This window comes from Pteropus vampyrus, unplaced genomic scaffold (genome assembly GCF_000151845.1).
Source record: "Pteropus vampyrus isolate Shadow unplaced genomic scaffold, Pvam_2.0 Scaffold42, whole genome shotgun sequence".
NCBI classification, from domain to species: domain Eukaryota; kingdom Metazoa; phylum Chordata; class Mammalia; order Chiroptera; family Pteropodidae; genus Pteropus; species Pteropus vampyrus.
The window spans coordinates 5,297,953-5,312,548 of record NW_011888823.1 but is presented as its reverse complement, the minus strand read 5'-3'; the positions used below and the strand labels follow the sequence as shown (position 1 = coordinate 5,312,548).

The following is a 14,596-nucleotide window of genomic DNA, read 5'->3' as shown; positions in this document are numbered from 1 at the left end:
GAGTGTGTAAAGGTGCTTCTATTTGTAAATCACGGTAAACCTGGCGGACAAGACTTCCTGCCACATTCCCCAGAAGGCCAAGCGTTCGTGGCAACCTCCGGACCATAGAGCTCAAATTCTAGCTGGGCCACTCGTTCGCCACTTCCGCTCGTTCGCCTAAAACCGCGCCTGCGCAGTGCGCCGCTTCCTCTGTGAGTTTCGACCTAGTTGGTATCGACATGGTGAGTGTTGGTCCTGGTGAGGCCTAGGTATCTATCCGCCCGCATCTGTTGTTCTGTTGCTTTCTTCGCCCTCACCCACCTCTGCTCGCCCGCGTCGTTCTGTATCCTCAGCCTCCGTGCCTTCGCCGCTCCTTTCAGACGCGGACTTCGGCGGAGGGGCGGGGCGGCTTGGTGGGGCCTGGCCCATTCGGGCCAGGTTAACAGGGAGCCCTCGGGGAACCAGACTCGGCCTTGGCCCTGGTTTACCGGGATGGAATGGGGGGCGCGGGGAGCTGGATACAGGCAGGGGCTGGGTGGGTGGAAAATGGTTACGGAAGCGCCGGGACTTGATGTGCTTGGGGAGGTCTCCGTTCCTGGGTCCTAATATCGCTGGTTTTTCCCTTAACAGGCTAAACGCACCAAGAAGGTCGGTATCGTTGGTAAATACGGGACTCGTTATGGCGCCTCCCTCAGGAAAATGGTGAAGAAAATTGAAATCAGCCAACACGCCAAGTACACTTGCTCCTTCTGTGGCAAAGTAAGACGGTCTCTATTGGAGGGGCGCGGGGGGGGGGGGCGGAGCGAAGATATCCTTCCATAATGAGGCCTCTGTTGAAGAAATTTGATAAACAGGTGCTGGTTCGAAATTGTTGAGCAGTTAGAATCGCACATACTGTTGATGAGTTGTGGGATGACGATGTTGCTAATTTTAGTTTTTGTAAAACATTTTTCGTTAAAAAGAAATTGGAAACTAAAGGATAAAACATTATTTGACAAAGAGCCCTGGCCGAAGCCAAACCTGTTTTATGGGAAATGATTCTGTCACTTTTGTGTACCGGTGCTGCTAGATAATTTCATTCAATATATGTTTGCAAAATACTGTTACAGCAATTTTTTTGGGTGGGAGGATGGAGTGGGATCTTGCACATCTCTGGCAGTATCACCGTGGTGAATGCAAATTTTGCATTAGAGAGCTTTGTGGTATTAGAACCACAATATAATCTCATAAAACACGCCAACTTTAATTATCTAGTGTAAGTTAGACTCCAGCATGTTCGTCAGGTAAAAGGCTTACATTTGGTTCATAGGGAAAATTGATTGTGTTTTACAGACCAAGATGAAGAGAAGAGCTGTGGGAATCTGGCACTGTGGTTCCTGCATGAAAACAGTAGCTGGTGGTGCCTGGACCTACAAGTGGGTTCATTTCTTTGTGGTATTTTGGAAGTATGGACCATGTCACTTTCCAGCTTCAGTGCTGTATGGGCTAGTTTTAACTCTACAAGACTGAGAAAGTAGGAATGCTTTTGTATTTTCAGGACTTGAAAATACAAGTGAGTTTTCAGTTATTCAAAGAGTAGAAAGGAAAGCACTGAGATAAAGTCTGCGTTACTTTAGAGTTTTATAGTTTAGGAGCATCGTCATGAACGTTGTCATATTGTAGAGGTTCGTTAATGGGACTGAGTCTGTACTGAACCTTGATTTGGCATTGCAAGCTGCTTTCATAAAAAGAGGTCAGTTAGCTTATTCCTGTATGTGGAAACTTGAGGCCATGTGGACCACCACACTTTTGCTATTCTAAATAGTATTGGTTGGACCTTTTAAGCTTTGTGTTCTGGACAAGAGCCAGGTGATATTGCTGAGATAACCTCTCTATACTGGTTATAGATTGGGTCACCACTTAATGTTCATCCATTTCTGTAAGTCAAAGCCTCTAATCTTGGAATTCGGAATTCGTTGCTGACCCTGAAGGCCGAGGCGTTCTTCTAGCCGGTGTTTACATTGCGCTATCTTGTATACTGGCCACACACATGTAAAATGGCTAGTGTGGTTGAAAACTTAAATTTTTAATTTAAATTTAAAATTGAAGCACTATAAAACATTGGGAAATGTTGTATTATCGTGGATATATAGATATATGCGCCTCCGTAGGGTTTTATGAGGGCAGAAGGGAAAAAGACTGGGGTGCTCTCTTAGTTGTGATAGTAAAATGAATTAGCATTCATATACTTACGATACGAGGAGGAATGATGGTTTTTCAGGTACAGTTCCTGAATCTCAAAACTTTCGTAGTCATGTTTCTTCTGACATTTTTTTTCATCCCCTTTTAACGAGGTTAGGTCAGCCTCTTGCAACCATTTCTGTTAATTTTTTTATGCTTTGTTGTCTGAGAAATCAGATGCATGAGCTTGCCTGTCTAATTCTGCAAGAGCATACATCATGACTCTAAAAAGATGCCATCATTAAGATTATAATGTAAAAATGAGGCAAATGTATTCAGGCATTTCATATGTTAACATAGTTAATTATGTTGGAACCAAATTTGTTTTTCTTTCCAGCACCACTTCTGCCGTCACAGTAAAGTCTGCCATCAGAAGACTGAAGGAATTGAAAGACCAGTAGAAGCTCCACAATTTGAAATATTGCTAGCCTGTAATAAATGGGTTAATTTATGTAACAAAATTACTTTAGTTTCTTAATTTTATTAATTAGACATTCTGGGTTGCATTGCACTGATTTTGCTTTCTCAACAAAGACTTGGAAATGCAAATCTTTCTAATTTTTCAGTAGCCAAATAATATGTGACATACAAATATAAGCCTTAACAGTTTAGGTATGTGTCTTAGCTAAGTTTTTTTTTTGTTTTTTTTTTTTTGCCAGTTTAACTTCTTGGAGATACGTTTGTTCAAATTGTGCACTTTTATTTTTAAATCGCAGTTAATTTTTAAGTGTTTCTAAAGGTAGGATGACACATACTTCCTCCTGGTGTTTTGTCAAACCATGTATCAGCATCTTCAGAAAACAATTAGAATTTCAGAACAAACTTTGCAAATATCTACATCATTCTTCATTTTTCAGTTTATTATACACATGGATTCACAGGATTGAATTATTTAAGTTGCTATATATGGTCACACTAATAAAAAATGAAGTTCCTTGGAGGTATTTAAAGAGTTGTAATGGATAAGATTATGATAAACTTTCATCACCTTTATTCAGTCCATCACATAATTGCCAGTTTTTCTATACTTTGTATTTGGCACATACTGGCTGTAAATATTCTATAAAATCTATGCACAGAGTTTTGCTTTCTCTTTAGCATTGGCTCTGGTGCGCACATTATCAAAGTAACACCCTGTGCCAAGCTCTTACTAGACCAGTATTAGTAACTATAGGGTTTTTCATTTGAGTTATTGTTGCCCCTAACACTTGTTCACTATCATATATGTCCCCAGTACCCAGGATAATTCCTGTACATAGTTGGTTTAAATGTGTCATGAGTAAACGTGGATCTCAATTTTGTAACAAAATGGTGCTGATTTTGTACTGTGAAACATCAGTAAGTACTGGTAGTCAATAGGAGTAGTATCAGGGTTGACAATCAGGATGGTAGAAATGTTTGACAGGTCTTCAGGAATCTCCAGGTGAATAGCAAGATCTCCCTTCAGCCTAGGGATTTGAATAAGCATTAGGTGGCTGTAGTTAAGAGGTATCAACTCAGCCAAACTGCCTAGGCAGTTGTGTGGTGTAGGTTAAGTTACTTAACCTCTCTGCTAAGTTTCCTGAGCAATGCCTGATGGTGGGATGGAGTTTATTATAGGAGCTGATTTACTAATTTGGAGTCTTACTTGAAAGCTTTTGTGTTGCTTAGGAATTTGAATGTGATTCTGTAGGCAATAGAAAACCATTAGAATTTTGTAAGCAGTGAGGTAATTAACATTTAAGCCTAAATATTCCAAGCATTGAGTAGTATTTAATCCCACAACTTTTTGAAGTGTAGATGATATCCCTGTTTACACATGAGGAAATTATGAAACTTGGGAATGTTGGAACTGACCTTCAAACTCATGTGTTCTTGGCTCCAGAGCTGATAATCTTAGACATTGTGTATTGTTTAGACACTTTAACATGTTTTTTTATTATAGTTGAAGAGGAGTGGATGAGGGACAAAGACACCAGCTAAAAGGCTGTCGAAATAGTAAATATTTTCTGGCTGTGGAAATAATGACTTTCTCAAGGTTTGCAGGAGGCAGCTGGTGGAGTTAGGGCTGAAAATTAGGTTTCTGGCTCCTAGTCCGTGTTTTTCCCACCACACTAGGCTGCCTTATATTTTATTGGCTCAGAGTATGTTCCTCAATCTGTCTCATAGACTAAAGATTCCCACTTTTATTCTTAGAAAAACAACCTTACACCCTGGCTTGTGTTCATGGTGGTTTTCTGAGCCTTTGATTTTAATTCATATAATTGACTTTGCATCAGGGTATAAAGTGTTCTTCACTTGATTGTAAGCTTATATCATTGTACCCTAAACATTTGTGTGCTCTGATAAATAGGTAGCCAGAAAGCCAAAATGGTCACATTTAATTGCAAGTTTTGTTTGGATATGGAGATGGGGGATAGGGATAGTTAAGCTTGTTTTAAAGGATTATCAGTGAGTGAAAAGGATTAGGAACCAAGTTCTGGAACCAAGAACAAGCTGAGGAACGGATGTTGGGATGACCCAACTAAGTCTGGAAATAATACATCTGCAGCAGCAATTTTGAAATGTAGCAACCAGAACTAGGAAGTTAACATTACTGTTTCTTTCTCTGGAAAGCCAAGTGCCATTTTATTGTTGGCATGTTGGACCAAAATTCAACAGGGAAAGGAAATTTTGATTGTTTTGGATACACAGAATGAGTCAAGGGTCAAATTGGTGTCATGCCACAGTCAACCCTCTAGGCTAGGGCCTTAGAGAGAAGAGTGGGTGGTATGGCTGACACTGAAAACCCATAGGTATTTTTGTGAGCTCAGCTAATGAAACATTGGTTAGTTGAGGGTAGAGACCATTAAACCAGCATGTACCGACCACCCCGAAATACAGACTCACTAGCAGGGTCAAAACAGCATGCCTCATTAAACTTAAAAACTCCTGGTTTGGAAAACTGGCAAAAATGTTCCAAAGTAATTATATGCCAATTCCAATCAAAATGCTAGTTTTTCTTTACCTAGAACTGCAGAATGTTTCTAAAATTTGGAAGCAACAGAAGTCAATGTAGCATAGTTAAAAACATTCTAGAGTTCAGAAGTAGTTTAAATTTATTATCTAGTGACTTTGGTCAGGTTTCCTAAATTTCGGAACTTCAGGTTCCTCATCTGGAAAGTGATTATAATAGTTTTTCCCTTAAGCAACACATTAGATAAATTTGGTTTCATAACATGACCACTAACAAGGACCCAGGTTGGTTAGAGTTCTGGGTCTTTGAGAGGGGAAAGGTACTAATCTTGGAAATGCTGGTTCTATTTTTTAGTTGGGATGTTAGGCTAAAGGAGAGAATCAGGAGGGAAACTGCCTTTGACAAAGGATGGGTTATGATGTTGGGGAAGGAGGAACAGATGTGAGGTTCTGGCTGTGGAAGCTTTTTTAAAGGTAGGAGCTAAAGCAAGATTTCTAGTAATAGCATCAGCATACCTTGTGTGCACATGTACAAATGACCACATGACATGTCCATAATATAGAGCACTATGGTTCAGATTTCTTCGGGCTCTTGTGGTAGTCCTTGTAAGGGGAAGGTTTTTTTTGCTTTTTTTTTTTTTTTTTTTTTTTGCATCTGATCTGCTTGTGCTGTTTGTGTTGTCTGCATGAGGTTGTGTAGACCTGTATGTTATGGGTTAATTTCTAGCACATTGGTGTTGAAGATCAAGCAATAACTTTCTAAGTGCTTTACATAGGTATTTTAATCTAATTCTAGGTTACTTAGTCACTCTTCAGCTTACTCCAGGCTGTGGAGAAAATGTTATGGGTTGGCTGCATTTACACGGGAACTATAAAAGGAATACCCCCAAGCACTATGGGAAAAGGGATGGACAATGGAACCAATCAGTTCTCTTCAGAGAATTTGAATCAAATAATACAGGAGCTGAGTATTACAATAAGGCAGAGCACTAAGCTTTGGAAAAAGTTCATGGACTCCTTCCAAGAACTACTCCAGTTTCTGTTTCAGCTAGAGTTTTTTGATTGCATGCAATAGAGACTGAATCCAACTAAAGCAGAAGAGATATTTATTGGAGGGTGATAGAGTACTTCACAGGATAAAAGTTTAGGTTTGTAAGGGGAAGAAAGCAGGGCATCTTCACAGTTATCAGTGAGAAGAGCTGAGAGATCGTCCTCTTAAGGGTTCCTCAGTGAGGTCAGATCTCTTCTAATGTCTTTTTGACACTTCAATAACCCAAAACCTGAAGAGATTATCTAGTTGGCCTAATTGGGGTTAATTTCCATCCCTTGACAGCTTAGTCTCACCAAGACTACACATGACAGGAAAAATCTCCAAAAGAAATCAGAAATTGGCTATAATTTTAGGAGGACAAATATCCTTAATGTGAAAATTGAATTATTTGGATTGTATTTTTACTTTTATAAACCACTAATTTAAAAGTAACACTTCTTGCATTTTGTCACTCAAACCTTGCAGATTCACAGTTCATGGAAGAGTATTAAAACATGACCACAAGTACACACTGTATATTGTTCTCCAACTTTTAAACCTGGAAACATGAGGCCGTTGACCATGGTCAGAGTAGGAACTTCTGGAGGTCAAACGATAGGCAATGTCTTGGATTGAGTCATCAGTGGATAATGTGTAATGATGGCTCCCATCCTATTACCCCATTACCAGAATATAGGATTAGGCTAGATATCCTTAGTAACTGGTGAAGTACCTTCATTTGTCTCTTGGCTAATCAAAGGAGGAATATTAGGTTTGGAAAGGTCAAGTACAAACCTCTAGAATTGTACCCCCCACCCTGCCAGCTCACACACCAAGGTAGAGAAACGAATCCCTGAAGAATCCTAGATTAATGGTACCACCAAACATGATCATGAGCAGTGGTCCCATAATCATAACCAATTTAGCTATTCTGAATATAGTTCTGAATTGTAAGATCAACATGTTTGGCCTTGACATGGTGCTATTAACCTAGCAAATATTTTTTCTGCTCATTGTTGTCTGCCAAGTAATCAAAATTAGTTTACAGGAACATACTTTCTTTGCTTCAGCGCTATCAACTCATATTCTCTATCATAATCCTGAAGGATCTTGATCATGTTGATATCTTAACAGGTCATTTTGATCCATTACACTAACGACATAGTAACTGGACTAAGTATAAGCATATGCTCCTACTGCCTCACTGTTTCTCCCTTAATTCAATTGGCCTCATTGGAGAGTTCCCTGTGTCAGCCAGTGGGAGAAGAAAATAATGGGTGAGTGCACATACTGCTGGCATTAGCTAAAAGTGGACAGAAGTAGCCCTGGAAGACAGTGAAGGGAAATCCTCCCAGTGGGCAGAACTTAAGGTAATATCTACTTTGCTATAAGATAGATGGCTTGGAGTATAGATTTTTTTTACTGATTCATGGGCAGTGGCTAATGGGTTAGCCAGCTGGTCAAAGAGCTGGAAAGAAGACTCAAAGACTGGTGACAAGGATGTTGCAAGGATAGATGGATAGAATTCTTAGAATGAATATAGAGTAGATATTTATATCCCACGCAGATGCCTGCCAGCAAGCATACACTGGATATTGCTCTCTTAAACCAGATAAAGTAACCCATTCTGTGAGTGTCAGCTAGTTTCCCCAGCCACTACCATAGATAGACCCATGAACAAAACCATGATAGCAGAGATTGAGTCTGTGTATGAGCTCAGAAAGATAGACCTCCCCTTATCAAGGATGACCTGGCTATTGCCTCTGCAGAGTTGCAAACTACAAGAGAGGCCAATGCTGAGTTCTATTATGACACCATTTCTTAGGGGTACCATTTAGCCAAATGATTATTAAGATGCCTTCCATCATGTAAAGGATAGTGGTTTGTCTTAAGGATAGATGTATTATGAGTGTGGATTTGTCTCTTGCCCATAGTATGTCTGCCAGTATCTCCATACAGGGCCTTACAGAATGCCTTGTCCATCACTGTGATATCTCATACACCAGGGATCCCCAATCCCCTGGCTGCAGACCGGTCCTGGTCCATGACTTGTTAGGAACCAGGCCGCACAGCAGGAAGTGAGCAGCAGGTGAACAAAGCTTCATCTGTATTTGTAGCTGCTCTCTAGCGCTAGCATCACCACCTCAGCTCCACCTTAGATCATCAGGCATTAGATTCTCATAGGAGCACCAGTCCCTGGTGCCAAAAAAGTTGGGCATTACTGTATAATCTCTGACAGTGAAAGAAGTGAAGTAATTGTAGCAGTTGGCCCACACGAATAGAAATCTTTTGTATTTACCATGTGCCCCTTCATCTAGAGGTAGCCTGTTTAATACACAATGGTTCGTTAAAGGCCAGACCAGCTAGGAATTAACTCACTATGAAATCAAGTACTATCCTACAAGGTGACTCGAACCTATCGGTACATGGTGCCTTCTCTCCTATAGCCGGGATGCATGGGTCAATAAATGAAGAGATGGAAGTGGGACTCAGACCACTGAGAATTGGGCCAGTTGACTCATCGAAGGTATTTTTGCTTCCTTTGCTTGTAACCTTGCATTTGGTGAGTTTGGAGGTCTTAGTGCCTGAGGAAGTAATGTTTCTTCCAGGAAACACAAGCTTAGTTCCATTTAAACAAATTTTGAGACAGTTCTTCAGGCATTTGGGGCTTTTTATGCCACTAAACCTATAAGCAGGAAAGGGAGTCATCTGCTCTCAAGTTCTGTGCTCCAGGAGATTCCCTGCTTTATATGGGATATAGCAGTGGGTTCTCTGGCTTCTGGTTACGTTCAGTAGTGCAAAGGCACCAGCATACTTGGCAGTTGAAAAGAAAGTGGAGTCATTTATTTCCTCTGCTGCTTGCACAGTTGCTTCAGGTAGACTGTTTCACTGAAAGTTATAGCTCTGTTATATCTGCAGCTACTCTGAGATTTAGTACCTACTTTCTCCCCTTACTTCTGTAGGCCTAGAGTGGTAATGGCTCCCCACTGTTCCTAATCCTGGAGGACCTCATCCATTGTCGATTTCCTTTAATACTTACCACACTGTCGCCCTTATTCCGTTTCTTTAACTTCCTTCATTTAACCCATTTGAGTGTCCCATCTGTTTTCCGCCAGGACCCTAAACAAACCAAATGTTTCACAGTAACCTGTTTTGATATTTCTAGAGCTGAAATCATACTCTAAATTTGTTCCCCATCCTGTCATCTATTATTCCTTCCTTTTTTGTTTTGTGATAAGACATTATTTTTGTCTTCCCAAATCTCTTCCTTTGAGCAGCTTATCTCCATTCCATTTGGTTATAGTGGGGTTACCAATAACAGGATCCTTTCCCTTGGCCACAGAAGAATTATCACATGACACAACTGCTATAAGTTATTTCATCTAAGAATTTATAAATTGCGCAGGGTCACACAGAGCGAGAGGTGGCTAGTTGGAGTTGAGTCTTAGTGGAAGCACCCGATGAGACAGACCGTGAACACTGCCTCAGAGCCCCTGACGTTGCCTAGTTCTTGCCTGAGCATTAGCTCTTTGATTTGGTGAGACCCCAGTGTGCAATAAGACTCCAGCAGCCTATACCCTGAGAGAAGTGAATAAGAAATAAGCCCTCACAGAGACTGAAGATAAGCTCCAAATCATCAATACATGATTGGATTTAGTTACTTTAGAATTATTAGTGTTCTAGCTGCTTACAAGAAGCAGTGTAAATCCTCTATGGAAAAAGAAGAAATCCTAAGCTTCAAGTTATTGCTATATTTTTTTATATACAGTGTCGTACATCCAAGTAAAGATAACCAAATCAAGGAGGCAATATACTTTGCTTTAAAAAACTGGAGGAACAATAGATAATAGCATCTAAATAATAGCATCAGAAATTGACTTTCAGAAAACCTGCTTAATATGGACAGGGAAATAAAAGACAAGACAAAGAATTTCATTACAAGAAAAAAACGATTCTTGTACTAAAAAATTTAAAAACTAAAATTAGAACTCCATGGATGGATTTAATAGCAAATTAGATACAGATTAAGAGAGAATTAATGACTAGAAAGATAAGTCAAAATAAAATTTCCAGAAAGAAGCAGAAATAAGATTGAAAGAAATGAATAGATTGAAGAAACATAGATAAAATCATGAGTTCTAAAGTATAATTGGAGTCGCCGAAGGATAAAGACGAGGGATGATAACAGCTCAGATTCTCTAAAACCTATAAAAAATATCAAGCCACGGATTTAAGAATCCCTGTACGCCTTAGGCAAAATAAATACAAAGAAAATCACACCTAAGCATAATATTATGAATACCCAAAACAAAAGGAATACCTTTAAAGCAGCTAATAGGAAAAAAGCATCTAAGACAGTCAACTTCTGGATGTGATTCCATAGTGTGGCAGTTAGCACGTCTGCTTTACATGCAGAAGGTCCTGGGTGACCATGTCTTTAAAATGTGAAGATGAAATAAAGACAATTTCAAACAAAAACAGCATTTATCACCACAGACCTTCCCACTGGACAAAGTAAATCTAAGGTGGAGACTTAAAGATGTAGGAAGGGTTGAAAGTCATGAAAAAGGAATATGTAAGTAAATATAAGTGAATATAAACTATCAAAGCAATAAATTTGGAGGTAATATTAAAATTATAGCAGCAGGTTGCAAAAGAAGGCAAAGAGTTAAAATGTTCTAGGGTTCTTACATTGTTCCGGAAGAGGTAAAACTAATCAAATACATGTTGTAATCGTAATCATTAAAATAATATTAACTAAAATTAATAGAATTAAAATAGAGTTAAAAAATCAGAAGAGATAGGAAAAGAACTAGTAGGACAGATAGTACACAGTAAGATGGTAGATTAGGTATATACATATATATATATACATATGTATCAGTAAGAACATTACATATAAATAGACGATGCTTCAATTAAATGTAAAGACAGTATATAAAACAAAGGTTAAAAGTAAAAGAATGAGAAAAGATATAACTTGCAAACACTAGTCCATGAAATGAAAGCTATATTTGACCAAGTGGACTTTAAGGCAGAAAAGCATAGCCAGAGACAAAGAGGGTCATTAATATTGTTAAATATATAGAAAAAAATGCATGATTTTTCAGCATTTTTAGGCTGTTTACAAAGGTACGAAACCCTACATAAGCAGGTGATGATGGCTCCGAAGATGTTCTTGAGCAAGTTGAAGAATTAATTGAAGAACTTAGAGAAACACTGACTAGAGAAAATCAAGAACTGACAAATTCTACAAGGTGAATGCCAATGACCAAGAAGACTCAGCAAACTGGAATCAGTGTAAGCTGGGAAACATGTGAGTTAATTTCTAAATAATAGATATTTCTATGGAGCAAAAACTTAAAATATGTGAAATGTTTCAGCAGCTCAAGATAGAATAGTAATAAATGCCAATCATTTTTTTAAAGATTAACCTTTCAAGTTGAATTAGAGCCACCCATTTTGTGGTTTATTCTGTTACTGAAGCCTGCCAACCTGTTTTGTTTCCTGGATTGGCATTAAACATTGATATATCCCTAAAAATGTCAATGGGGAATACAGAATAATCATTGTTGTGTATATCACTATATTCATGATTGGTTTGGAAAAGAACATTCATAGGCTGTCACAGTATAGCCGATAGTTCTGTAGATACTTTTGAAGGTTCATATAGTGCATTTGGGTCTTGGAACCCAATGGATTTACATATATTGTTTGGGAACCTAATCTGTAGATCAGCAAAGTACTTATCTACAGATATTCATTCCTTCAACAAAGCAGAGAAATTTACCAGAATGTATTGGCTGCAAGTATCATATATAACACTAGGGGGTGATCCCCTATAACTAGAAGAAAGGAACACAGCCTGACAAGTGTAAGCTTTGGAAGATTGATCTTGAGGGCAAATATAAGATGGTTAAAAGCGTATGTAAAATTACAGTTTAGTAAGCACCAATTTATTTTTAAATTTCCATAATGCCATAATGTGACCAAGTAGACTAAGGTAAAGAAAAAAGGAGACCCAAGAAGGTTAATAATTATAAGTCTTTTGAGACAAACAGCCCATTAATATATAATCGAGATGAACTTGGGTATATTTTCTAACATCTGCTAGTTAGAGGAGAACACTTAAATTTAGTATTTTCATTTTGTTAATATTAAAAATTATTTTTGCCAGTCATAAAAACAAAACTCTTCTGCAGTGATAATGCAGCTTTGAAATATATTTAATTGAATAAGATTTTATTTATCAAGCCCTCGAATTAGGGTATGCAGGTCTCTGACCACATTTTCAGAGTCTTCAAAAAATTTTTTCTCTTTAAAAAGCTTAGTGCAGGAGGAAAGTATTAAACATGCCATCATAAACACTTTGTTATTGAGTAAGTAGAGCAATTAAGAAATGAACCAATGGAAGAAGCTGAGAGCGTGGCCCCCCAAAAGTGGGTCAAAAGTTTACACTAGTGCAGGGAAATGCCCTACCGGTGCTACTGCTGAGCAAAGCCAATGGGGATGCCGGGTGGAAATGTAATTTGGAAGGGAACCAGTAGGAGAGGGACTTCTCTGTTGAGAGGGAGCTCGCGTGCGTGTGTGTGTACACACATGAAATGGTGTAATTTGTTAAGATTCGAAGGCCAGTATTACAGGGGTGAAATGTGGTTTTTCTCTTTCCTAATATTTTTTATTCTAATCTTTTTTCCCTCCCAAGCAAAAATTCTTTAACTCATCTACGTAAGGCTGTCCTGCTCATAAGTTTTCCTGTTTTAGTTTTTAAGCCATGATCAGCAGTGGACCGGTTTTATTAGGAACACCTAACACATGCGCCTTGCTGTGAGCCTGGCTGTGTTCCAAGGGCTTGACCTGTATAAACTCGTTTAATCCTCATGACAGCCCTGCACTGGGGTAATCACGAGACCATATTTTGCAAGGCTCTTCATGACTTTACTCCTGCTTACCTTTCCAACCTCATCTGTTGTCGTGTCCTGTTTCCTCTGTGCACCTGCCGCACTGAACCCCTTCCGTGGCTAGAACACACCATGCTTTGAGATCACAGCTAGTATCGACTGTGCTCTTCTATTGCCAATCCTCCATTCCTCCTGCAGCATCTCCCCTTCTCCTTACACCAAACTCATGGGGTTAATACGATTGTTTCCTCCATTTACAGATGAAAAAGCAGCTTAGAGAACTTAAATGTTACGCCTATGGTCACACCCTTAAGAGAGGGATAATAATGTGGGAAAAGGATGAGCTTTGGACCTAGAAGTTATGTTATCCAACTTTGGCTTTGTCATTGACTGGCTTGAACTTCAGAGAATCGTCTGTTTTTATAGATAAAGAGATTGAGGTTCTCTGAGAGTAGCACATTGTGAAGCATTTTGGTGATGGGAGTGCTAACCTAGGCATGAGACAAAGACAGAAAATAAGGGAAAGATCAACAGAATGAAAAGGAAACTATTTTCAAGAGATGATGTTAACAAAGTACAAACAGGACTCCATTGATTAAATTAGGTTTTGTACACATTCTGCTCATCAGATTAAAGAATCTGGGCATGTTGTATTTTATGTAGGAAGATGGGCATAGAGAATGGACAGCAGAGGGAGCCCTTGATATGTTTTGCTCATCAGGTCTGAACTTAAGTGACATTTTCCCTACTGCTCCCCAACTATGAGTTTATTTCTCCACTTTCTTGTCTTTCCTCATATCATTTATTAGTATATCATTTCCATGAGAGAAGTGCCTATGAAGTGGTAGCAGTTGTGCCTCTTCTTACAAGGCCCTGTGAGGTTGCTACTTTAATCCTCTTTACTAGATGAGGAAACCAAGTCTCAGGAATTAACTACCCTCAGTTCAGTTACACAACTGGTAGGTCATTGAGTCAAGGACTCTACACTTCTCTGAATCTGCGTGCTCTTCTCTTTAAAATGATGGAATTGGTTGAGATAACTCCAACCTTAGGACTATGAGATTCTAAAATGTAGCGTCCTCAACCCAAAGTCACTCCTATGTGCCCTTAAAATTCTTTTATGGGCCTGTATTCTCCTACTGCAAAAACAAAAAAAAACAACCCTGATACAAATGGGGTTAAAAAGAATTTCTCAGAATAGCAGAGTTGGTTTATTTTAGCAGAGACATTTTAAAATCATAATGCTTTAGCTCAGATGAGGTGCCCTATACCCAGCAAGCCTATAGGAGAGAAAAGTCGGGGCTGGCAGTAGTAGCAGTTCCAAGGGTGTGGATTTGGGTTTTAAAATCCTCTCATAATTTCCATTTGCCTCCTCTCTCTGTTTCTTATAAACAACTGACATTATGTTAATCTTACATCCAAAGCTTTGCAAATGCAGCCTCAAAACCCTACCCTGGCTGCCACCTTCCAACCTTCCCTAAACTCTACTATGGCAGCTGTTAGTGGCAGTACTCAAACTTCCCTCCTGTGA

The 14,596-nt window shown here is 39.1% G+C and overlaps 1 protein-coding gene across 1 annotated transcript; it reads left to right on the top strand.

Moving 5' to 3' along the window:
- Positions 1 to 61: 61 nt before the first annotated feature.
- On the top strand, positions 62 to 2,663 carry RPL37A (ribosomal protein L37a). Its single transcript, XM_011358629.2, has 4 exons — positions 62 to 221; positions 610 to 738; positions 1,312 to 1,394; positions 2,537 to 2,663. Exons 1-4 carry the CDS (start codon positions 219 to 221, stop codon positions 2,598 to 2,600), a joined length of 279 nt encoding a protein of 92 aa, XP_011356931.1. The 5' UTR covers positions 62 to 218; the 3' UTR covers positions 2,601 to 2,663.
- Positions 2,664 to 14,596: the final 11,933 nt, after the last annotated feature.